At 54.6% G+C, this 23,938-nt stretch overlaps 1 protein-coding gene across 7 annotated transcripts; it reads right to left on the bottom strand.

Moving 5' to 3' along the window:
- Positions 1 to 663: 663 nt before the first annotated feature.
- Positions 664 to 23,602, bottom strand: GCKR (glucokinase regulator). Of its 7 annotated transcripts, none has more exons than XM_083433806.1 (24): positions 23,561 to 23,602; positions 21,295 to 21,474; positions 21,079 to 21,207; positions 20,583 to 20,716; positions 20,431 to 20,497; positions 19,011 to 19,135; positions 17,503 to 17,658; positions 16,602 to 16,670; positions 11,272 to 11,340; positions 10,823 to 10,896; positions 9,882 to 9,948; positions 9,499 to 9,552; positions 8,473 to 8,567; positions 7,663 to 7,768; positions 6,787 to 6,905; positions 6,538 to 6,636; positions 6,308 to 6,405; positions 5,966 to 6,042; positions 5,492 to 5,588; positions 3,867 to 3,964; positions 3,561 to 3,644; positions 3,275 to 3,424; positions 2,588 to 2,722; positions 664 to 1,822 (listed from the first exon to the last, which is right to left on the bottom strand). In XM_083433806.1, exons 6-24 carry the CDS (start codon positions 19,068 to 19,070, stop codon positions 1,655 to 1,657), a joined length of 1,875 nt encoding a protein of 624 aa, XP_083289932.1. In that variant the 5' UTR covers positions 19,071 to 19,135; positions 20,431 to 20,497; positions 20,583 to 20,716; positions 21,079 to 21,207; positions 21,295 to 21,474; positions 23,561 to 23,602; the 3' UTR covers positions 664 to 1,654. The 7 variants fall into 7 exon arrangements, with proteins under 7 accessions (XP_083289932.1, XP_083289929.1, XP_083289928.1 ...); XM_083433803.1 differs by lacking the exon at positions 23,561 to 23,602 and adding an exon at positions 19,484 to 19,541 and having other exon boundaries at positions 17,503 to 17,687; positions 21,295 to 21,566; XM_083433802.1 differs by lacking the exons at positions 21,079 to 21,207; positions 23,561 to 23,602 and adding an exon at positions 19,484 to 19,541 and having other exon boundaries at positions 17,503 to 17,687; positions 21,295 to 21,328.
- Between the last annotated feature and the right edge of the window lie 336 nt (positions 23,603 to 23,938).

The raw sequence follows: 23,938 nt of genomic DNA, 5'->3' as shown, positions 1-23,938 counted from the left end.
GTACCACTGTAATGGCATTTTATGAAGATAGTTCAGAAACTTCATTTGGGCTAGAATGCTGCAGCCACACTGCTATCTGGGGGCAGCAGGACAAATCACATGCCAACTTTCAATCTGTGTAATTGGCTACCAGTTTCTTTTGGGGCTCCATCAAGCAGCTCTGTGTCTTTCTTCTCAAAACCTCAAACCAGCCATTGTCTCAGCAGGAACCACCTCTGATGACTCTAAATGATCAGATGTGGGTGGGTGGGTGGATGGCTGACTTCCTGTTGACAGGAGCTCAAGTCCACAGCTTCCACCCTCTCCCTTTCCTGAACAGCAAAAGTGCACCCAGCAGCCACATGTACCCTTTGTGTACATATGCACAGGAGCAAGGGTCACTTTTCCAGGCCAGCCGAAGAGGTATACTGGCTGGGGTGGGGTGTGGTCAAGGCCACCCGTGACGCCATCCCAGGGCACATGCTCCATCCAAGTGGGAGGTCAAGCTAGGCCTTATGAAAGCATTCCTTTGCCACGTGGAGCCCTCAGAGTTCATGGTGTGCACATTGTGTGTATTTGGGGAGAGAGGTTACAGTCTGATCCTTGCGGGTGGTTCAGGAAGTTTTTCTAGAACCTGAGCTCTCCAGTTACCCACCCCAAATCGAGCAAGAACAGGACACCCAGTGCACAGAAACATCTTTTATTACAAAAAGAGAGGAGCCCAGAACTCGCCAGCTGGTTCCCCGTCAAAGACAGGAGGAGCGACACAGTCAACCTCAGGCTCCAGGGCAGAAAGGAAGGAAATGAGCTGTGCCAACCTCATGCACTGAGACAGAGAAAGGGGCAGGGGCTCCAGGGGGCAGGGTGGACCCAGGTCCCTTTACCTCCAACCCACCTGCCATGCTCACCTCATACCACCAGGCCACACAATGACACTGCCAGCATATACTGACTACAGGCATCACAGACAATTTGCTGAGAGCCTTGCAAGGTCCCCCAGGACATTTCATGAGACTTGGAGAAGGCCTCTCTAAGACCCACCTGGCTTGGGCTCAGTCTGCAGGTGGATGGCGCCCAGTCTGCACTGCCTAGCTGGGTGCCGGTGGCTGTGGAAGGGCAGGCTGGGAATCTGAAGCCCTTCTTGTCTCCCTAGTAGCACGCCATGGTCCACCAGGCAGCCAGCCTTGCAGAAGAGGGCACAGGTGGCAGTGCCAGGGATGTGAGCTGGCAAGGAGAAAGCACAGATCGGAGGGGCTGGCAGGAAAGGCTGACACCCACTTTAGCATGGCAGCCCAATGCCGGGGGTGCATGGAGGGGAAGGGCAGGACAGGGCATGGCAGGGCAGCTCCTGAGACAAGGGAGTCGTTTGGGGCAAGGCCCACCCTGCCAGGGGGCAAAGAAGGGCATTCCCCAGAGGCACAGATCCATCTCCCAAAGGGAAGAAGAACCTGTTTCCTGGCACAGCAGGATCCTTGTCCTGGCCTCACTTCCAGTAGCTCTCATCCCAGATCCCTCCTCATCCCTTCCCTCCACCCCCTTTCCCCACTGGGAGAAGACAGGCCAGCACCAGCAGGGCAGTGTCAGAGGAGGCCTCTCTCGTCAGGCTGAGTGCCTCTGCTTGGAAGACCGTCTGGGGCTTGAGGCTGTGGGACCCCTTGGAATAAGTGTTCCCCCCCTATGTGCTCTGCTCTTCAGGTTCTGACTTGTCAGCCCCCCGCTTCCTTCCAGGAGCATTCAGCGCAGTGTCAAGGGCGGCTCGGAGGGAGGGAGCAGCATCCAGGCGGGCGCGGGCCTCTGGCACCGAGCAGCTACGCAGGAGGCAGAGCAGGGCTGTGGGTACAACCTGGGCAAATGGAAGAGATGTGGGGAAATCTTCAGTCAAACTGACCATTATGTTTGTTAATAAGCATATGAAAGGGTTAAGGAATACAGAGTTCCTGTATTCCTGCATTTCCTGTGGCAGGAAATAGGACAAAAGATCTTAGAACCATAATGTTGGAAGGGCCCCCAAGGGCCATCTAGTCCAACCCCTTGCAATGCAAGAATCTCAGCTAGAGCACCCATGACAGCCATCCAACCTCTGCTTTAAAACCTCAAAGGAAGGACAGTTCACCAGCTTCCGAGGGAGACGGTTCCACTGTAAACACCTCTCACTGTCAGAAAGTTTTTCCTGATGTTTAATCAGTCTCCTTTTTTGTAACTTGAAGCCATTGGTTTGGGCATCTTAATCTTTTCTTCCTCCTTTCCCCAGTTTCTCTTGCACATATATGCACATATATGGGCTCTTCTGGGATCCCATACTCCATTTTGGAAACTAAATTTGCATTTTGCAACTAAGAAGTATTTTTACCTGCATACAACTTTGATTTATTTGCTGTCTGTATTGAATGTAAGTAAAATATTTTTGTTTTTACTAAAACAGGTGGTTCATTCTTAGCAATGGGGACAGAGAATGGAAAGGCCAGTAGACCACAAATAAACAGCAATAAGAAGTGTGATTGGTGTGACTTGTACCTCCTGTGTCATGGCACAAGTGTGGGATGACCAGATGGAGAAGTGGGATGGGCAGGTGCGGGGGGGGGGGAGGAGGGAGAGAACACCTGCCTACCTTGCTCTTGTCTGTTGCTACGGCAATGTGCTTGGAGACTGGAGCTGTGCGGAGATCCTCAGAGAGTGGCTCAGGGTCATAGATGGCTTGCAGGAGACCTTCCAGGCACTTGGCATGCGGCTGGCCCGAGAACCTCTGGAGGGAGAGAGGGAAGTTGGGTGGGGCTGCCAGGGGGTGAAAAAGGGCACAGGTCCCTCCTGAGTGTGGGGACTTGAGCTCTGCTTTTCCCCGCAAGGTGGTGGCCCCACAGAGCCCCTGTGATGTGAGCAAACATCACTCAGGTTCATGTCACCATGTTGCCCTGACAGTCCTCATGGGCGTCCTTGGACCAGGCACTGTCTTTCCATGAGTAGCCTACCTGAGATGGTTGTTGTGAGGATCACAAGGATAAAGCCTGCCATTGCTTCCCAACGCATCTTAGTGGATGATTGAGATACAGTACAAGCAAATCTGGGAGACAGGCAGGGTCTCAGAGGCCCCCTCCTCAGTGTTAGAAATTGGAAGAAAGAGGGACCTGGACTGAGCGGAAGACCTCGACTGGCCTGACCCTGCACCAGGCACTGCTGTTGCCAAAGCAAGACTCTGCTGGCACTCTGCTGGCCAGCCCTCACCCTGGGAAGTGGACACCCATCGACTAGCTCCATGGCCCTGCAGGGAAGCCTTCTGGGATACCCCTGCCCCCAGTACCTGCAGGATGCTGACTGCCCTCCAGAAGAGCTTGGAGTTGCTCACTCGCAGGTCCACCATGTAATTGCGCAGGATCTTGCCCTTCAGCACGTGAGCCCCGGTGCTGACTGTGTTCAGGATCCACTTGGTGCTGAGCTCCCTTTGGAACCTCTGCAAAGGGACGGGGGATGGGCTGAATGGGCAAGTGGAGGGTGGGCAGAGAAGGGCCAGGCCAGGGGGGCTCCAGCCTGGACACAAAGCAACTCTCCCCCTCCCCCTTGTCAGTGGCTCCCTGCCCCCTCCTCACCTGGATGAACTTGCCTTCATACTCCAGGAACAGGATGGGCCACATGATGCTGATGATGGAGGGGAAGAGCTTCTTGAGCGAGGCCTGGCGGGGGCAGGGGGCAAAGCAGGGAGAGGGGGGGAACAGTCAGCCAAAAGGTCAAGATCTGAAAGGGGCTTGCTCAATGGGTGTGGCAGAGCCCTCTTGCATGTGTGATTCTGCCCCTCCAGGGCAGTGGACCATGGATGATAGCCATCGTGACCAGTAGCCATCAGTCATCAGGTATTGAGGGCCTGCAAACATGCCCACCTTGCAGACAGCACCTACCGGCAGGTATTGCCCGACTGTGGCATGAGAAAGGGCTTGCACGTTGGAGGTCCTCTCCTTCACCTGAACCACCAACTTCTCCACTTCATCAAGGTTGTCTGCAGTCAAGAGAGGAGAGAGGGGTGTTGGTGGCAAAGGAAGGCAGCACAAGAGGGTTTAGGGTGCTCACTCTCCCACCAGCTGTTTCCCTTTCCGGAAAGGAGGGAGAGGAGCCGATCCAAGTGCCTTTGACTCACAGGTGGGGCTGTCTGATGTGGAGCCAGCCACTGGTTCAGGCAGCCCAGGATTGTCTCCAGGGGCTCTGGGGGACAGGAGGGCCCCCTATGTGTAGGAGATTAGCATTCAAAATTTAACAGTTAAGAAGTCTAGGGGCTATTAACCACAGGACTGTAAATTGCTAGACAGGCAGATTTGGACCATAGAAATGTAAAAGGTGGAGAGAGAGAGCTCTGTGTGATGTCATTTCCTCTGTTTCCTGTCGCTTCTCTCTCACACTTCTTCACCATGCCTTCAAGGCAGACATATGTTGGCGATCTCCCTGACTGCAGAATCCAATTTTGTAATCAGCTATATATTTTGAAACCCTTAAGTATTTTACCTGCATAGTTTTACTGCTGCCTTTGCTGTGATCCAATGCAAGACTGCTAAGTAAGTAAACACTAATTCTACTTACTTTTTAAGTTGTTGTTGGATTCTTTGTTAAGAGGGGTTAAGCCAGCTAACCTTCGTAAGTAGTAGTAGTAGTAGTAATAATGATATATTTTTTTCTACCCCGCCCACCTGTCTGGGTTGCCCCTGCCACTCTGAATGGCTTCCAACAAAATATAAGAAAACAGAACAAAATATCAAGCAGCTGGATTTGCTCAGAAAATATAATGCTTTGCAGCCTAGTTTCAAGCTTCTGTATTTTGCTGCCAAGGATGGGGTTCTCTGTGTAACCCATACACATGGAAGACTGGCAATTGTAATTAATGTATCCTCCCCATGCCATCCATAACCTGATCCAACCACTATGGCCAGGCTCTTCTCATGCTCCTTGCAAATTGTGATTCTTTTCACCTAGAGATGCTGGTGGCTGGACCTCAGAGCCGCCTCCTGCTCTGCCGCTGAGCTGCAGCCCCCCCTCTGAACCAGGCAAAAAGGGTAGGAGGTCAGGAGCCCTCAGAGCGCTGGCTCCAGCAGCCCCCTTTCTGCCATCCCTTCTGTGCTTGCTGAGCTGCAGACTCCCTCGTCCTCTCACCTCATGGCTCCCTAGAACATCCAAAGGGCCCTGCAGCTGGATCCGGCCAAAGGAGACCCATCTAGTGGAGCATCCTGGTCTCACAGTGGCCAACCAAAAGGAAGCCCACAAGCAGGATCTGAATGCAGCAGCAGCAGCCAGCCCCCTCTCCACTTGGGGCCCAGGAACTGGTCTGACAGTGCAGGCAGAACCCAGCCTTGTGTCCTCCATGAATTTTCTTCAGAGTATAAAACAACAACTTCCTCCTCTTGACGGCAGCCAAGTTGGTGGCCATCTCTGCCTCCGTAGTCTAACCATGTGGAGATGCCTTTCCTTTCTGCTGCATCTCCCAAGAGGCCCTTCTGCCCCCCCCCCCCAGCCTCACCCGCCCGCCCCCATCTCTCACCATCCACTGTGAAAAGGAAGAGGACAGTATCCAGCTCCGTCAGTGATGGGAGGATTGTTTTCACAAAATCTTCTTCAGAGAAAGCAAACTTGGGGCCCTGCACGAGAAAAACAGAAAGAAGCAGCTGTCCACGCCTGGCTTGGGGGGGGGGCATGCAGGGGGTCTTGAGTTACTGGTTGGCCCTGATCTACCAGAAATGAGATGAACTGGCTGTTGCCTTGGATGTCCTGGCACTGCTTGGTCTGTGCGCCCCACTCCCACGTGAGGGGGGCCTTGGAGAAGGGGGTGACCCTTGGAGGGCGCAGCGCCTCTTGCTTTCGGGGTTGGGCCTGTGCATTTGGGTTTGCTGTCCCCTTTCTGTAGAAGCCCCGAAAAAAGGAGAAGGAAGTGGAGGAGGAGGTGGAAGAGGAGGTGAGGAAGGAGAAGACCCCAGCCTAGCAGGTGTCCAAACAACCTCCTCCTCTGACCACTCGCCTGTGCAATCAGATCAGCCTCTCTGTTGAACATTTCGCTGCGGTCCCCAATGAGGAAGCCCCGGACATCGTTGATGTCTGTGTCATGGAGAAGCAGAAAAGAGAGTTCATGTGTCTGCATAAGAAGGAACCCCCACCCTCTCTCAGTCTCTCTCTCTCACACACTCATGCACACGCACTGGGACCTCCTGCCAATCGCCTGCAGCCTCCTCCAGCCCCTCCTCCAGCACATGACATTTCCTGGGCCTGGTAAATGGGGACATTCTGGTGGTGGTGGGTCCCACATTTGCAGAACCACTCTCTGCCCAGACTGAATTCACCCTCCTTGCCTGGTAGGGCTCACCTGCCCCAAAGGTGGGGATGCACTCAGCCCCATCCATGATGGCGATGATGCCCAGGGTGTGCCAGCCGACCAGGTAGACATAAGCCTTCTTCTGTAGGCTGTGGCAGAGAGAGGCAGAGATTGTGCTGGGGGGCAGAGAGTTTTTGACAGGCCAAAGCCCACAGGAGCTGAGGTTCAAGGAAGATAAATTCTGGTTGCTGTGAAGAAATTCCTGCCCACCTGAGGCTCACCTGGTCCCTGCTTGCTTCACAAGGGCAGCAATCTTCTTGCTCTGACCATAGGTGACTTTGTGGGCCCGTTCATAGGTGCGGAGGATTTCCAGAAGACACCTGCAGAGAGGATTCAGAGAGAACTCTGCTGGGCTTTGTGCTGCTGGTCAGCTGCCAGGAGAGGGACTGGGAGCTAAGAGAGGCTCCTCTCCCCACCCCATGGAGGAGCCCCCAGAGGCTGCCCTGCTTGGCTTCTGCTCCATAACTCACTTCTCTGAGATCTCGCTGTCCTTGGAGACTGTCTTGTGTGCAGTCAGGAGCAGAGTTTCCAGAAGGATCTTGGTGGCGCTGCCGCCCTTCATGCGGGATGAGCCAGTGAGCCCTTCAGGCTGAAAGAGCACAGTGGGCTGAGACCAGTCCCTGCCTGGTCCTTAGAGGAGACTCTCCCAATGCCCCATGGCAGCTGCCAGGATGTGCCAGAGATCAGGGCCCCATGGACTGGGCTGGCAATCCTGCCTGCCTGCCTGCACTAGCCCATTGCAGGCCTTCCTGGGAACAAGCTCTTATACTGGAGCACAACTAAAGCATACCCTGATGCCCACAGCCAGCAGCCCTTGTTACGAGAGACATGTGGAGCCCAAGTGAGCACACTCTCCCCCCCCCCCCCCGCCCGCAGGGCTGATGACGAAACAAATTGCCCTGAAAGATAGAACTTGAAGGAAGTAGATTTCAGGTAAACATGCTTATTGAATTCCATTTTTTCCATATATGTGAGTGCTGGGGAGGGCAGGGAATGGGCTGCACAGGGGGGCGGGTTCTACTCTAGAACAGGTTCCTGCCTGCAGAGGGGCTCTGTTTGGCTTGGAACACCCTTTCCTCATTGACTGATGGCACCAAAGCCTTTTGAAGAACCATAACCATCCAAGGGCCTCTTCCAGGTGCTTCACCTGAGGGAGGTGCAGCAAGTGACACCCTGAGAATGGGCTCGGTCAGAGGTGACAGCCCCTGCCCCCTATCTGTGGGCTGCTTTCTCCAGTGGACCACCCTCGGCCCCACCAATGCCTATATGTGGTATGGATGCGCAGGGATGGTAGGTCTGATGAGGGAAGCACAGGGAAGCCCCCCCCCCCACTCCCCAGCACTCACCCCCACGGCAGGATTGAGGATGAAGGCTTGGTGGGTTTCCTGCAGCTTCTCCATCCTCTCGGCCACTTGCCGGAAGGTGGAGTGGAAGCCCTCAATCTTGTCCGTCCTGTAGGGAGATGTGGGGTGTGAGAGGGCAGGCAGGGGCCTCTTGCCCAGATCCCCCCGCTCCACTGGATTCTGCTGTCCAGGCCACCTCATCACTTTCTTCACCTCCACAAGGTCACCCTCTCCAGAGCCCCACATGGACCTCCTCTTGCTTGCCACAGGGAGAATTTAGAATGTTCATTATAGATTACTGTTAATGCAGATGAACATTTTACAAAGCCCAACCTCTGAAGCAGAAAGAAGGTTGCATCCCACTCCAAACTCACTCTCATTCTACTTTAGCTGGGGATTTCTTGATTATCTTACTAAAGTGTGTGGTTCATTCTTAACAAAGGGCACAGAGGGGGGAAAGTCAGCAGACTACAAATAAACTGGGATAAGAGGTGTAATTGCCTAATTCCTAGATTCCAGGAAGCTGCAAAAGCGGCTGTGTGTTTTTTACTCTGCTAAAAGGGCTTCACAGCCTGTTTACTCTCATATTTCCCCACCACATGTGGGATTGGTGATTTAAATTTAAAGTTACACATTTAATCCTCAACCCATCTCCATTATCTGCCTTCTTCTCCCCCAGCCAAGCGCCTCCCAAGCTTGAGTTGCCTCTGGCCTCTGGCACAGGAGATGCTCTGAACAGGGTTGGCCAGACTGGACAAAGTGTTTGGCAGCTCACCCTGCAGCTCTTCCGGACCTGCCCCCTGCCCCCCTTACCTGGCCATGGTCACTGGGTTGAATCCCACCAGAACTGGGACATAGATGTCCAAGTTGTTCATGCAGAAGTCCAGCTGCCCAGCCACATAGGGAGCCTGTTGCAAGCAAGCAGAGCCCGTGTGAGGCGGCACCAGCCACAGTGGCCATGCCTTAGTTGCAGGCACAGGCAGGCAGCCTCTGCTCCAAAGGCCATGTTCCTCCAAGGCCAAGCTCCAAGGGGACCCCTGGCTTGGGAAGGGTTACTTCCGTCTCCCGGACTCATATTTCCTCTTTCAGGCCTGGCACCAATGTACAAAACTCAGTGCAACAGCATAAGAAGAGCCTGTTGCATCAAGCCAAAGGAAGCCCACCTAGTCCAGCATCCTGTTCTCACAGTGGCCAACCAGCTGCCCCAAAGGGAAACCCGCAAGTAAGAGTCGAGCACATGATCTACTCTCCCCTCCCGTGATTTCCAGCCACTGGTATTCAGACGCATTGCTGTTTCCAATTGTGGAGGCAGAGCAGAGCCATCGTGACTAGTAGCCGTTGTGACTAGCAGCCATTGCTAGCCCTCTCCCCCTCATGTATTTCTCGCTTCCTCTCAAAGACATGCAAGTCAGTGGCCATGACGGCCTCCTGCAGCAGCAGGTTCCATAGTTAACTACACGTTGCCTCACTGACTGGCAACAGCTCTCCAGGGTTTCAGGCAGGGCTCTCTTCCCGCGCCACTTGGAGGTGGGGGATCAAACTTGTGACTTTCTGCCCTAAATCAGATGCTCCAACCACTGAGCTCCAGTGGCCCTTCTCCATTGCCAGCAGAAACATCCACTGGACACACCTAAGGACTTGACATTGAGGGAGTTTGTCAGTGGTGGCTTTTGTGGTCCTCCATGTGAAACCTTCTGGCTGGGGTGGGGTGCAACATCCCTCTCGTCTTCTGCTCCCCTGCCCATCTGGAACAGAGATATCCCTTCGTCTCCTACAGGAACTGGGAGGGTCCCTCCCGCCCGTCCCTCCCTCCACTCCTGTCCTGCATGAAATACTCACAGACAAACCACATGAAATCCCAAAGAAAATGACCTTCTTTTTCCCTTCACAGACCTGGAGGAGGAGGAGGAGGAGAGAGAAAAGGGAGCTCAGTTGTCACTGTTATGCTGCTGCTGCCCCTAACCCCCCAGCCCACCCAGGACCAAAGGCACCCATCAGCTCTCCTGCCCAGAGCACCTGTGGGCTCTCTTCCTGCCAGCAAGGCAAGGGAAACCAAGGCCTTTACATGTCCCTGGTGGAGCTGCTCTCCATCAGAAGAATCTGTAGCTGGTGCTTGCTCCTTTGCAACAGCAGCTCTGGGGAGCAGGTGGGTACTCAGAGCTGAGAGTGCTGGTAGACAAGGGTCTCTCCACACACACACACACACACACCAGCAGCCTCACCTTCTTTAGGTCCTCAATGCCCAGCAGCGCACTGTCCTCAGGGCCCTCCAGGGATGCTACAAGAGACCTGTGAGAAAAGGCATAAGAAGTGCACTTGTCTGTGTGGGAACTAAATTTGCAGCCAAAATGAGATTTCAAGCTTTGCTGGATAAGCAAAGGGTTAAGACACCTGAAGATCCCCTATAAATTGCTAAAGAGGACACTATGTGAGGTCATATCCCCTGCTTCCCCTTGGTAGGAAAAGTAACAAATGAAAATATTCCTTACCACTTCCTCCCTCCTCAGTCTCTTTTTCACCATGGAGCTGAAGAGAAAGGATGCTTAGTCTAGACTCCATTTTTTTATCTCAACCATATTTTTATAATGTCAGATTCTGCCTCTTTTGTTTTCACTGCTGCTTCTGCTGCGATCAGGTCTGAAACTTTCTGTAACAAGGTTAAGCTACCTTGTCCTAGAAGTTTCCACATCTTATGCTGCAAAGGGATGCAGACCCTTCAACTGTCCCAATTTAATCAGGGCACCTGATTTTGGGGGACCATGCTTTCAAGCGAGATCTTGGCCCTGAAATAAGTGCACCCTAGTTTTCTGCTTGGACATGTTGGAGGGTATGAGGATGGTCATTTTACACGCTGCTAACTAGATGTCAAACTCACACAAGTGAGTAAGAGGAAGGATAAATAATAGCCCACCCTGCCCTCCAAATCCACCCAAAACTCTGAACCCTCGCACATGAAACTCTGCAGCCTAGAGCTCCAGTTACCACCAGCACCACACAAATGCACACATGCAAAAGACTCTCTTCTCCAAACTCAGGTCTGCACCCGAAACGTTTCCACATGCATTTGTCTCCCACATGTCCCAGACACCCCCCACACCGGTCTAGTAGCCTAGAGTCCCAAATGGCTTTTTTTACAACCCACCTGCTCATCCCGTGTCCTTACCTGTCCCCCCCAGCAATTATATACGTGTACTGGGGCAGCTGCCCCAACCCCTTCAGGAGTATGTTAAAGGATACCTAGGAAAAACAGACACAAAGACAGTCAGGGAGGTGTGGGGTGACCTGTGCCCCCCCCCCCAGCTCTGAGGGACCACCCCAAAGGCCACAGTGCAAAGCCTGCCCTTCCTAGCAATGCAGTCCCTTTGTGGCATCCCAGGCAGGTACCCCCTCCCGGTGCAGCCCTGAGCCAGGCTCAGTGGCAAACCCTCCAGCGCTGACTCCCAGGGGCAAGAGGGCAAGCCCCAGGGATGCCCCACAGATGGCAGCAGCCCTCCCTGCATCAGCAGGCCCTCTTCATTAGCTGCACAGCCCTTATCTCCAGGCATGGGGGGGGGGGGCTTGAGAGAAAGGGGAGAGCAGAAGGAAGAGGAAGGTGAGGCAGGAGGCACTCACCGCCATGAGGAAGCCCATCCGGCCAGAGGCTCCCCCTCCACTCAGCACAATGAGCGTGTTGTCTGGTTCCTGAGGAAAGAAGGAAGGGACAAATAGGCTGGGTGTCCACCCACTCAGCTGATCCTGGCCCAGCTGCCAAGGGCCCTCTACCCCACTCCTCATAAGCAACTGAATACCTGGCCTCCACCATAGTTTTGCCCTCCATCCAGCGGAAACGATGGTTGTAGCTGGACATGTGGGATAACTAGCCTCATACAGTATAATGAACATCTGTATAGTAAGCTGCCCTGCCAGGTCACTTCCCCTCACCTTGGGAAGGTAATCAAGCATTTTTTTGTATCTCAGTCTTTCCACTCTGCTGCCAATGTGAAGAAACGCCTACATTTTAGCTGTGAAGCTAAATGTGAAGAAACTACATTTAAGCTAAACTTAATTATGTGTTTGTATTACCATTTGTAATATGGTGAAGAAAATGTGACATTTAAGCTAGACTTAATTATGTGTTTGTGTCAGGGCTGGCTCCGGGTCCCAGCTCACCAAGGACCAACGCTAGCCGGTAGTAAAGTATCAAAGTCTTTATTGAAGAATAGATTCCATTTCAAAGCCTCAGCGTCCCAGCCCTACATCTGGACTCTAGACCGGCGAAGCTCCGTCTGAGTCTCCGCCCCCTGCGCACCAGTTTAAGACTCTAATCTTACTCCACCTCTTCCTTCTCTCTCTCTTCCTCTGGGTCCTACTACCCCCCGGGGTCTCCTCCCTCCTGGACTCTTCTGACGCAGACGTTGACCCCTCTGACTCCTCCCCCTCTCTTCGGCGGGCTTTAGGACCTGGCTCCCTACCCGGGCTGCCCACCTTGTCGCCCTCCTGTACATTTGAACTTGGCGCGCGCGCGCGTTTAACTTTCCTGATGACCGTTTCCTCGCTCCCTGACGAGGGTGTGGTCACTCCTGCCTCACGTTCTCCCGCTGCCCGCGCGCCACCTGATCCCGATGCCTGGGACTCCTCCCCCCTACTGCCATCTGGGGGGGACGCTGGTCCGGATTTCCAGCTGCTACTCTCTGAGTCCCCTCTGGCCCCTTCTTCCCGAGGTGCCCCCCTGGGCACTCCCCTTGCCCTGACTATGGGGGCCCCTTTCTGTGAATCCTCCGAGTCACTGGAGAGACTCAGAGACCTCGGACTGCTGTCATCGCTGACATTTCCTTCGGACTCCTCCCCCTCGCTCTCCATTTCCTCCCTCTCCTGTGACTCTGCTCCTGAACCCCTGACATCCATCCCCCCCTCGAAGCCCCCCGTTCCCCCCTCCCCCTCCTCCGGCGGGGGTGCTGGGTGCTCCGTCGTTGTGGGGGTGAATGGCGGATACAGTTCGTCCCCCTTGGCGTGCATCCAGCCGGATAAGTCCGGCTCGTCCTCCTTGTCTTCGCCGACCTCGATCTCCTCTGCTTCCATCTCCGTGCCGCCATGCTCGAACCCAACGTCCTCCCCCAGCACGTCCATGTCCATCTCACCCTCGGTCCCCTCTGGGTCCGTTGCCTGCCAAGGACCCCCCAGCCACCTCCTGCTCCACCGTTCCTCTCCTCGATCGTCCCACCAAAACGAGCGGTCTGAGGCAAACCCCGAGGGCGAGCCCTCCGGGGAACGTGCTTCTATTGCCGGTTCCTCGTCCGAGGTGAACCCCTGGAATGTGCTGGTTGAAAGCGTGGGTGTGAAAAGCCAGTCGTCGAAATACTCGGCTGGCATGGGCCTGTGTGGGAACAAGGCATGAAACTCCTCCTTGAGAAGAGGCTCGTTCAGGGCATAGTCCGGCACCCAACGGTTGGCGCTGGCCGGGGTACCTTCACTGGCGAGAAAATATTCTACTCCCTCTTCCCCCCATCTCGAGTCTAAAATCTCTGTGACCTGGTTGATGGGCTCCCTTCTTGGCGACTCCCTCCTTGGGGGGGTCTCTCCATACAGGTCTGGTGCCGTGCCCTGCGCCTGAAATCGGTGAGGTGCTTTGTAGGGCGTGAGCACCGACCTATGGAATACTGGGTGCATTCTGGATCCCTCCGGAAGTGTCAACCGGAAGGCCACCGGATTGATCTGTGCCTCAACTTGGTAAGGTCCTAGCTGCTTATGTCCGAGTTTCTTCTTAGCTAATGATCTGGTCGGCACTGCGTGGGCCGCTAACCACACCCAGTCTCCCACCTGTATGTCCTCCCCAACCCTTCTGTGCTTGTCCGCCTGCAGTTTGTATGCGTGCTTTGCAAGCTCTAACTGCCTCCTAAGCTGTTCGTGAACCTCCTGCAATTCTGCCGCCAAGACTTCCGCTGCCTGTGGCTCCCCCTCCCCCAGTCTCTCTAATCCCGGGAAGGTTCTGGGATGCCTCCCGTTGTTGGCGAAGAACGGTGTCACCCCCGTGGACACGTGCTTCGTGTTGTTGTAGGCGAACTCAGCGAGCGGCAGGTAGTCCACCCAGGTTGTCGGCTGCTGATTTGCATAGCATCTCAGGTACTGCTGCATGATGGCGTTGACGCGCTCCGCTTGGCCGTTGGTCTGCGGGTGTCTCGCCAACGCTAGGTTGATCTTGACGTTCAGGAAACCCATCAGCTTCTGCCAGAAGTTCGAAATGAACTGGCGCCCCCTGTCGGACAAGATAGACCGTGGCAGACCGTGCACCCTGAAGACGTGGTCTATGAGCAGTTTGGCGGTCTGTTCTGCCGTGGCCACCTTCGCGCATGGAATGAAGTGGGCCATTTTAGTGAACATGTCCACCACCACTAGCACTGCCGTCTTACCCCTTGAGCTGGGTAAATCCGTGACAAAGTCCAGGGCCACCCTCTCCCACGGTTCGCTCGGGGTCTGCAGCGGTTCGAGCAGTCCCGCCGGAGGTTTGTGCACTGACTTGGCCCTTTGGCAGGTGTCGCACCTCGAGACGTACTCCGCGACTTCCCCCCTCATCTTGGGCCACCAAAAATCTCTGGCAACTAGTTCTGCCGTCTTCTCCTTGCCAAAGTGCCCGGCGGTGGGTGTGTCGTGCAACTGCTGCAGTACTTTCGCACGGAGGTCGTCTCCCGGTACATAGAGTGCTCCTCTGCGGATGAGCAATCCGTCCCGTATTTGGAACTCGTCGTCCTTCACCGTGCCCTTGCGCACCTCCTCCATCTTGGCTTGTGCGAAGGGGTCCTCCTGCAGTGCTCGACGGACCGCCTCCAGGTCCACGGTTGCTGAAGCGTACGCCCACGCTTTCGGAGCGAAAATGTGCTTGGCCGCTGCTGGTGCCGCCTCTTCGAGGTATTGCGGCTTTCTGGACAGTGCATCTGCCATGATGTTGTTGTCGCCTGGGATGTATTCTATCCTGAAGTCGAAATCCGCAAAGAATTCCGCCCATCTGATGTGCCGCTGGTTCAGGAACCTTGCCGTGCGCCAGTACTCCAGGTTCTTATGATCCGTGCGAACCTGCACTGTGTGTTTGGCCCCGACGAGGAAGTGCCGCCACGCCTTGAATGCTGCATGAATGGCCAGCAACTCCCTGTCCCAGATGGTGTAGTTCTGCTCCGACTTGCTGAGCTTCCTAGAGTAGAAGGCACACGGTCTCCAGTCCCCATGCGGGTCCTTCTGCAACAGTACGGCGCCCACGGCTCTGTCTGAGGCGTCTGTTTCAACCCTCATCGGTTTGCTGGGGTTCACATGCAGTAGCTGCCCTTCGGACGAGAAGAGACGCTTAAGGTTCTGGAAGGACTGCTCCGCTTGCTCCGTCCAGATGAACTTCTTCTTCTTGGAGCTGAGCGTGTCGGTAATGGCCGCCGTCTGCATCGCGAACCCCTTGATGAACTTGCGGTAAAAGTTGGCGAACCCCACAAACCGCTGGACCTCCTTCCGATTGCGCGGGCTCTTCCAGTCCAACACTGCGCGAACCTTGGCGCTGTCCATGGCAAGCCCCTTGTCCGACAGCTTGTAGGCCAGGAAATCCACCTCCTTCCTGTCGAACTGGCACTTCTCCAGCTTGGCATACAGCCGATGCTCCTGCAGTCTCTGCAGAACTTCCTTGACGTCACCTTCGTGGGTCTCCTCAGATTCTGAGAATATCAGGATGTCGTCCAAGAAGCAGACGCATTTCTTGTAGAGGAGACCCGCCAGGACGTGATGCATGAAGGCTTGAAAACAGTGAGCGCCATTTTGTAAACCGAAGGGCATAACTCTGTATTCATATGTGCCCAGGGGCGTGAACATGGCAGTCTTCCACTCGTCTCCTTCCCGTATGCGAATCAGGTTGTACGCCCCTCGCAGATCCAATTTTGTAAAAACGCGTCCTTTCCTCACCGTTGCAAGCAGGTCATCTATTTTGGGCATGGGAAAGGCCGTGGGCTTGGTCTTGGCATTTAAGAGCCTGAAATCAACTACAAGCCTCTTTTGGGGCGTGTCCTTTTTCTTCACAAAGAATACAGGACTGCCCCCCGCTGCCTTCGACTCCCGGATGAAACCGCGCTTCAAGTTGAGGTCTATGAACTCCTTGAGCTCCTGTAGCTCGTCCTCAGACATGGAATACAGTTTCCCGGCTGGCAGCGTCGCTCCTGGCAGGAGGTCAATCTTGCAGTCATAGGGCCTGTGGGGAGGCAGCTTGTCCGCTTCCTTCTCGCAGAAAACCTCCAAAAACGCTGCGTACTTGCGCGGCACTGCTTGCAGCGTGCCTAATTGTAGCTGCGGGTCGTCCCCTCCTTCTTCCGGGCTAGGAAGGATGTAATGTTCCGCGCAATAGGAGGAGCCGAAGGTCAGTTGGCGCTGGTCCGGATTTCCAGCTGCTACTCTCTGAGTCCCCTCTGGCCCCTTCTTCCCGAGGTGCCCCCCTGGGCACTCCCCTTGCCCTGACTATGGGGGCCCCTTTCTGTGAATCCTCCGAGTCACTGGAGAGACTCAGAGACCTCGGACTGCTGTCATCGCTGACATTTCCTTCGGACTCCTCCCCCTCGCTCTCCATTTCCTCCCTCTCCTGTGACTCTGCTCCTGAACCCCTGACAGTTTGAATTACCATTTTAAGCCTGCCTGAAAAAAGCTACTGCATCTGTTACTCTACAGCAAATATTTTAAGGGGGAGAAAAGGGGGAAATCCCAGGAGAATCCAGTCTGCCTTAAAGCATCCTGGATTACTTAAATGAAAAGGCTAAAACTAGCCTATTTAAGCTTTCCTTTTAAGCTGCAAAGGGATGCACTCTGTTGAACTCACAAACATGATGAAGGAAAGATAATATCTAATTATTATATCTTCTCCTAGCATTTATACACATCCCGACACCACCACCACCACCACCACACACACACACACACACACACACACACACTGCCTCCTGCCATACCTTCAGCACCTCCTGCACTTTGGCAATTATGTCCACCATGGTCTTCAGCACTGACTCGCTGTACAGCCTCTGGGGGAGACAGAAAAGCGTGTCAGTGGCACTCAGTGCTATTTCTCCATTGCATCTGCTCTGACTGTTCTAAACCAGTGCCCAGGTGCAGCAGTGGGCAGGATGGTTGCCAACAAACTGAGACAATGCTGGTAAGACAGAGACCTTGGTGTGTGTGTGTGAGTGGTTCCCAGATGCAGAAGATGGGGAGTTTGCCAGTTCAGGGCATGGTTGTGCCTCGTCTGAAGGAGCGGGTCTGTAGTCTGGGGGCGCTCCCAGTTTCATCTCTGCTACTGGAGGCTCAGGTGACCTCTGTGGCAAGGGACACCTCATGTTAGCTTAGGATGGTGTGCCAACTACACCCTTTTATGGTCAGAGATAGCTTAGCTGTCATTCATGTGTTTGTAACTTCACAATTGGACTACTGTAATGCATCCAACATCAACTTCATTGAACTGGACATGTTGTTTGGATGCCTGATTATCGTCTTCCAAAGTAACTACTCTTCCCAACTTAAGAATGGAAAGCGAAATACCGGTGGACAACAAAAGAGGTTAAAGGTGCCCTCAAGGCAAATCGTTAAAAATGCAGTATAAACACTGACAGTTGTGAAACACTGGCCTGCAAGCGCTCCAGTTAGAGAACAACCTGTACCAAAGGCACAAACTCAGGGTGAAGAGTAGAAATGAGCTAAGAGGAAGACACGTTTGGCAAACCCTCATCATGATCAACTCCTGCCTGGAAACCCACAGGGTCCCTTCCAGCTCTGCTATTCTATGATTCTACAGTGTTGAAGGGTCACATTCCAGATCACCCCCACCCCAGGCAAGTAGGCACGGAGAGGCAGAGTCACCTTGTAGTTGACCAGCGCTTCGTCGTCTTCCTGGAATATTTCTGCATCACAGTCTCTGAGCAGCTGGACGATCTGTGCAGCGTCCGCCTTGTCCAGCTCCCGGGTGATGGGGTTGGACTTCTCTGTGATGGGCAAGGCAGCCTCGTACCCTGCCAGCTGGGAGAAAAAGGCATGAAGGGAGGGAGCTGTGGGGAACAGACGCAAGGGGGGCAATAAGCACTGCAGAACAGCTGCAAGGCGCCGCCCTCCGAGATCTGCTGGGATCCACCCTGAGAGAAGCTGTGCCTGCCTAGATTTTGCGGTGGGTTTTCCCTTGGCATGTGGCACATTTTTGCTGACTTTCCATCTAGGACTTTTGAAGTCCTGGGACACATGTCCCAGAATCTTTGCCCCATTGAGCACCTGTGCACAAGGCTGCTATGCAAATCCATGATAAATTTCTATTTTTATTTAGATGCTAATCTGCCAACACCATGACTCACTGTGACTGACATATACAATATGATCAGACACATCAATGCTGTACGGGTGCAGCCTCAAAGGGACATGTAATCCAGTGTCCAGATATGGGGCGCCTCTTCTCAAGGAGTTTCAGAAAGAGGCTTGGAAATGTACTGAGGTCCTGGATCAAACCTCCTCCCAGGATATGTTGCCGTGCACGGGGGAGAATATCCCATCCTTGGAGGGCTCCTCAAGGGGCAAGGAAGAGATTCTGAAGTTTAAGGAAGAACTTTCTGACAATAAGAGCCGTGGACTCTCCTTCCTTGGAGGTTTTTAAGCAGAGGCTGGGTGGCCCTCTGGCAGGGATTCTTTCGCTGTCATTCCTGCATTGCAGGGGGTTAGGCTAGATGACCTTGGGGTGCCTACCAACTCTACAGTTCTCTGGTTCTATGATTCAGGCCCTCATACCAACCAGAGAGGCCATCACTCTCCACTCCGACAGAGCACCCACCCTCCCTCTTTCAGCATCTTTCCTTTCAACAAACAACAACCCTGGGGGATTCAGGCTGCCTTCTCTTCTGCAGCCCTGGGACCTGTGGCAACAGGAGGTCCTGCTGGGAAATCGCAGGTGGGCAGAGAGGGCTGTGGTGCCCCTCAAGTCCTGCTTGTGGTGGCTTCTTCCCAGGGGCGTCTGCCTGGCCACTGTGAGAACAGGAAGCTGGACTAGGTAGGGGATCCTTGGCCTGATCCTGCAGCTTCTTGTATACTTGTGGGGCCTTCTGCATGCGGCAGGTGCTCAGTGACAGAGCTGTGCATGGACCCTTCTTCTAGGGGCAAGCGCTGGGTGCACCCCCCTTTTCTACTTATCTGGTGGTGCCACTCGGACAAATGAAGCTTCCTTCCGAAGAAATGCAGGCACCCATCCCCACTCCGAACCCCTCAGAAGCAAGGCTTCCTTTCACCAAGCTCCATTCTGCCAGACCACTTGCCCCCCTGCCTTGGGGGCAGGTCCACCTGTTGCAGGGAAGTGCTGGCCCTTCTCTCCCAGCTCCTGCTCCCGTCCTTACCTCCCACTTGCCCTGGTCTGGCGTGTCGATGACATGAGGGTATTTCTTGGTGCCCCGCATGGTTCAAGGCCAAGAACAGGCTCAGAGCTCTGGATGCTGCTTTTGCCGGCCTTATCAGGCCTCTGCTGTAATGATTAATCCAGGCAGTTAAAATTCAAGCTGCTCATTGCTCTGTGTCCAGAGCAGAGATTCCTCGCTTATGGGGGGCGGGGGGCGGGGAGGCAGGGCTGCCCCCTCTATCTCCTGGAGGGCACAGTCAGGTGATTGCATCACTCCTGGCTCACCAGGAGGAGGGAACAGGCCCCTAGTTGATAGCTGCATGGCAAGCAAGGCCAGAGAGGCTCTGTTGGAAGGGCACCAACAGACAGGAGGGAGGGAGATGTACTGGACAGAGTGTCGGACCTGGGAGAGCAGGGTTCGAATCTCCACTCAGCCATGATGCTTGCCAGTCACTGCCTCTCAGCCTAACGTACCTCACAGGGTTTTTGTGGGGTTTAAATGAGGAGAACTCTCTGTGCCACCTTGAGCTCCCTGAGGAAAAGATACAATGGGATAGAAAGGCAATGGAATGACTAAGAATGCCACGGCTCTCCCATAGCCCCACAAGGGTCTCTGGCCCAGGTGGAAGACTTTGTCCCACTCTAGCTGCTGTGGAGCTGAGGCCCAGAGGCAGTGGTTGCAAAGGCACTGAGGGCAGCAGCTGGCAAACTCAGGAGGAAGATTAAACCAGGCTGAATCTTTGGGCTTTGCAGTTCGCAGCTCTGGGGTGGCTCAAACCTAAATCCCGGTCTCTCCCACTGGCATTTGCCCTGGAGCCCAGGACACGAAGCAAAACATGTTTGCTTTCACCAGGCGAGGGTCAAAGGGCCCTTGTCACGCTTAATGACCCCTCCTTTCCAAGCCTGTGCCACACTCCAGGACAAAGGCCCGTCTGTCCTGTGAGCAGCAGCAGCAGCAGGGAAATTGTCTGGTTCTTCTCTGAGCACTGGCGGAGGAAGGGGGTGCAGTGGGTGCGGCTCACCCCAGGTCATCACCGCCCCGTCCCCTGGGATGCTTGCCCTGTCCCCGCGGACAGCTAGCCCCGCCTCCAGGTGCATAGCATGTGTGCCGTTTTGGGTGCTGGGACAGCTACCTCCGCCTCTGTCCCTGAGTGCTTAGATAAGTGGTTTTCAACCAGTGTAGCGTGGCACCCTGGGGTGCCTTGAATGGTATGTTGAAACGGATCAGAAAGTGGGGGGGGGGGACTTTTCTCTTTTTCAATATGATTTACCTAACAACCCCCCCCAAGAAGAACCACCACAATGATTGATAGCAAGTGAGATGGGAAAATAGCCTGTGTGGAAACAAAATTATTAACCAAAGGCTTTGTTTTGCGGAAGATCTGGAAAGGAAACGAAAAAGGCGGAAAAGAAAGCCTTACTTTGGGGGCCACAGTTCCTGAACTGCACGTCGTCCAGTGCCACGCTCGCCACCGAGGAGAAGATCACCTGTGGAGGGGGAGGCAGTGCTCTTGACATGCTCCAGAGAAGGAGCCGGCCGGGGGTGGGGTGGGGCAAGGAGCGCAAGACCCACCTGGAAAGCGCCAAGGACTCTTCCAGTGTAGGCCAGCAGGGGGCACCAGGCGCCAGAGGACGAGGCGGGGCTTTGCCACCGGGGGATAACGTGGCTGCCGTGGCTCAGCTCTAATGTGAAACTCCTGTTGAGTCCTGCAGGGGAAGGGCGGAGGGGTGAGGTACCTCGGGGTCATCCAGACTGACCCCTGCGAGGATTGTGGATTGCCATCTGGTCTCAGCTGCTCTCATTTTTATCAGTCCCCAGTGGGGGACGGGAAGCAGGGCATCAGTAAATGTCATGATAAGAATGATCAGGATGGTATTTCTTTACGCCGACCCTACCAGGCGGGTCAGTGGTCTGGAAATCAATAAATAATAATTATCTGATACGATACATCCTGCAGTTTAGAAACGTAATATGTGATATTGATATGGAATTACAAGAACTATGCCAGGCGGCCGAGTATGTGGCTCTGCACCTGTTGGATTTCTGACCGCAAGCGCCCCAAGCTTACCTGTCTTGGCCATGCTGTACCAGGCATGGTGCTCACAGGCTGAGGCCGCGTTGCTCAGGGTCAGGGAGCGGAGTTGGGCAGGTGTGGTAGGCCGCTTGGCTCACTGCTCCGAGATGCTCATGTACCAGCCTGAGGGGAGGTCGGGGGGCGCCAGTTCAAAGGGGTGCTCTAACCACTAAGCAATGCTTCCCCTCCCTTCAAATGAAGCATGTTTACCCTTGTCGGTGCCCCGCATGTGGTCAAAGGGGGGGTTGGCACCACGCACCCAGCCTCTGCCCTGCCCTGGACGCCACTGGTACTCTACGTGCTGACATCCTCCTAGCAGCTAGCAGCAGGTGGTGCCTTCAAAGTCGCAGGCCAAGGCAGTGCCCGGTGGTGGCAGCCCATTCTGGTAGCCTGGAAGGAGAAGGAATCAGGCGCCCTGAGCAAGCTACAGTTCCCAGCATTCTGGGCACCAAGTGCTGTTAGGAGACCCCTGTTCCCCCAATGAGCTACAGTTCCCAGAGTGCCCTAGGAAGAGAAATGAGCTTGGGAACTGTAGTTCTGTCAAGGGAATCGCAACCCTCAACGTCCAGAGAAAGCAATCATTTCCAGGGTGCTTTGGGGGACATTGTGGGAACTGTAACTTGTTCAGTTTCCCAAGGAGACCCTCTCAGAGCTATAACTCCCAGCGTTCCCTTGGAAAGGCTGTGCGGAATATTCTCCTCTCAGTTCCTAGGGTGCTTTGATCAAGATGAGTTAAATCACTCTCTGAGAGGGGAATCGAGGCACATCTCCCCGATTCCTTTGGCGGCGCCAAAACTTACTGCAGTGGCTCTCGTCAGAGCAATCCCAGCAGTTGCAGGCAAAGTTGCAGGCGCTGGCGCTTGAGTTCCCATAGGCGCCCCAGCTAGGAAATGGAGGCCCAGCTGGGGGGGGGCGGAGGGGAAAGTGCCGTTAAAAGGAGAGGAAGAGTGAGAGAGAAGGGGAGCATCCTAGAATGGGAGAGATGGCAGGTCCTGAAGGGTCATCTAGTCCAACCCGCTGGAAGGAAGCACAGAGCTATAGTTCCCAGGATTTTGGGAATTGAGAGAGGGAAGAGAGAGAGGGACAGGATTCGCAGTCCCCGTCTCCCTTCGCCCCCCGGCTCACCCCAGCCCAGCAGGACACCCCACAGCACCCACAGGCGCGCCATCCTCCCAGCAGCACTCAGTAGGACAGATAAGCCCCCAACCTATCTGCGCGCTGGCAGGGTGAGGTGGGCCAAAGGCCGGTGGGGCGGAGGCAGAAACCAGGACTTTGGCCCCTGCACCCCAAAGGACACCTGGGGCCCCCCCGGAGCCCACCTCTTGGGGCAACCCTGCCTGGCCTCCCAGGAGCCTCTTGTGCTCTGGCGGAGTCTCCTGGGCCAGAGGCAGTCTACCTGGGCTGCTCCTGAGGGAGCTTGGAAGCAGCACTCAGGGAAACGCTGCGAGGAGAATAAGGAGAATGCTAATAATGAGGATAATCATTAATAATAATAATAAGGAAAAACCTTAATTATGAGGTTATTTTAAAATAATATAATGTCAGGGGTTCAGGAGCAGAGTCACAGGAGAGGGAAGAAACGGAGAGCGAGGGGGAGGAGTCGGAAGGAAATGTCAGCGGCGACAGTAGTCCGAGGTCTCTGAGTCTCTCCAGTGACTCGGAGGATTCACAGAAAGGGGCCCCCATGGTCAGGGCAAGGGGGACACCTCGGGAAGAGGGGGCCAGAGGGGACTCAGAGAGTAACAGCTGGAAATCCGGACTAGCTTCCCCCCCAGAGTGCAGTAGGGGGGAGGAGTCCAAGGCATCGGGATCAGGGAGCGCGCAGGCAGAGGGAGAGCGTGAAGCAGGAGTGGCCACACCCTCGTCAGGGAGCGAGGAAACGGTCATCAGGAAAGTTAAACGCGCGCGCGCGCCAAGTTCAAATGTACAGGAGGGCGGCAAGGTGGGCAGCCCGGGTAAGGAGCCAGGTCCTAAAGCACGCCGAAGAGAGGGGGAGGAGTCAGAGGGGTCCAGCTCTGCGTCAGAAGAGTCCAGGAGGGAAGAGACCCCGGGGGGTAGTAAGACCCAGAGGAAGAGAGAGAGAAGGAGGAGGTGGAGTAAGATTAGAGTTTTAAGCTGGTGCACAGGGGGCGGAGATCCAGATAGAGCTTCGCCGGTCTAAAGCTCAGACGTAGAGCTGGGACGCTGAGATTTGTAAATGGAGACTATTCTTCAATAAAGACTTTGATACTGTACTACCGGCTAGCGTTGGTCCTTGGTGAGCTGGGACCCGGAGCCAGCTCTGACATATAATATAATATAATATAATATAATATAATATAATATAATATAATATAATATAATATAATAATACAACAACAGCAACAACGAGAAACCAGGCCCCTCAGGCACTGTTGGGACTCCTCCCTGAGGGGATTTTTTTTGGGGGGGGCCTCCAGCCTTCCTTCTCCGCAGGGACCCCCCAAGAGGCTCCCACCTCAGGAGGGAGACCAGCGGCACCCAGCGGCCAGGCTAGGCCCCACTGCCCTCAACCAACATGGCGGCGGTGGCGCGTCTTCTGCCCTTTCCCCCCCTCCGGTCCGTTTCCCTCTTTCCAGTCACGTCCAAATGGCCCCCCTAGGACCTCCTCCCTCAACGCACGCGCACAGCAGCCACAGCAACAATAAAAATCTCGGCAGCAATAGGTTGGCCTTTTCGTCGTTGTTGGCCAATCATAGGTCGGGTTGTGGGCGGGGCCCGCCGCTTGGCGCTTTTTCTCCTCAGTGTTTCCCACGCCCTTTACGTGAAGGAAGCTGGTAAGTTTTGCCGTGTTTTTAATACTGTATTCTGTTGGGAGCCACCCACAGTGGGTGGG

The sequence above is a fragment of the Podarcis tiliguerta genome (genome assembly GCF_965153285.1).
Source record: "Podarcis tiliguerta genome assembly, chromosome: 3".
NCBI lineage: Eukaryota > Metazoa > Chordata > Lepidosauria > Squamata > Lacertidae > Podarcis > Podarcis tiliguerta.
The sequence above is the reverse complement of the archived record's forward strand: the minus strand, read 5'-3'. Positions and strand labels throughout refer to the sequence as shown.

What these genes read in the sequence shown, in the direction of transcription:
- GCKR (XM_083433802.1), bottom strand. An exon ending in AAGTGCAGGAGGTGCTGAAG is followed by an intron (nt 11,341 to 16,601) that starts GTATGGCAGGAG and finishes TTCTTTCCTCAG; the next exon opens with GAACCAGACAACACGCTCAT. An exon ending in GGATGGGCTTCCTCATGGCG is followed by an intron (nt 10,897 to 11,271) that starts GTGAGTGCCTCC and finishes TGTTTTTCCTAG; the next exon opens with GTATCCTTTAACATACTCCT.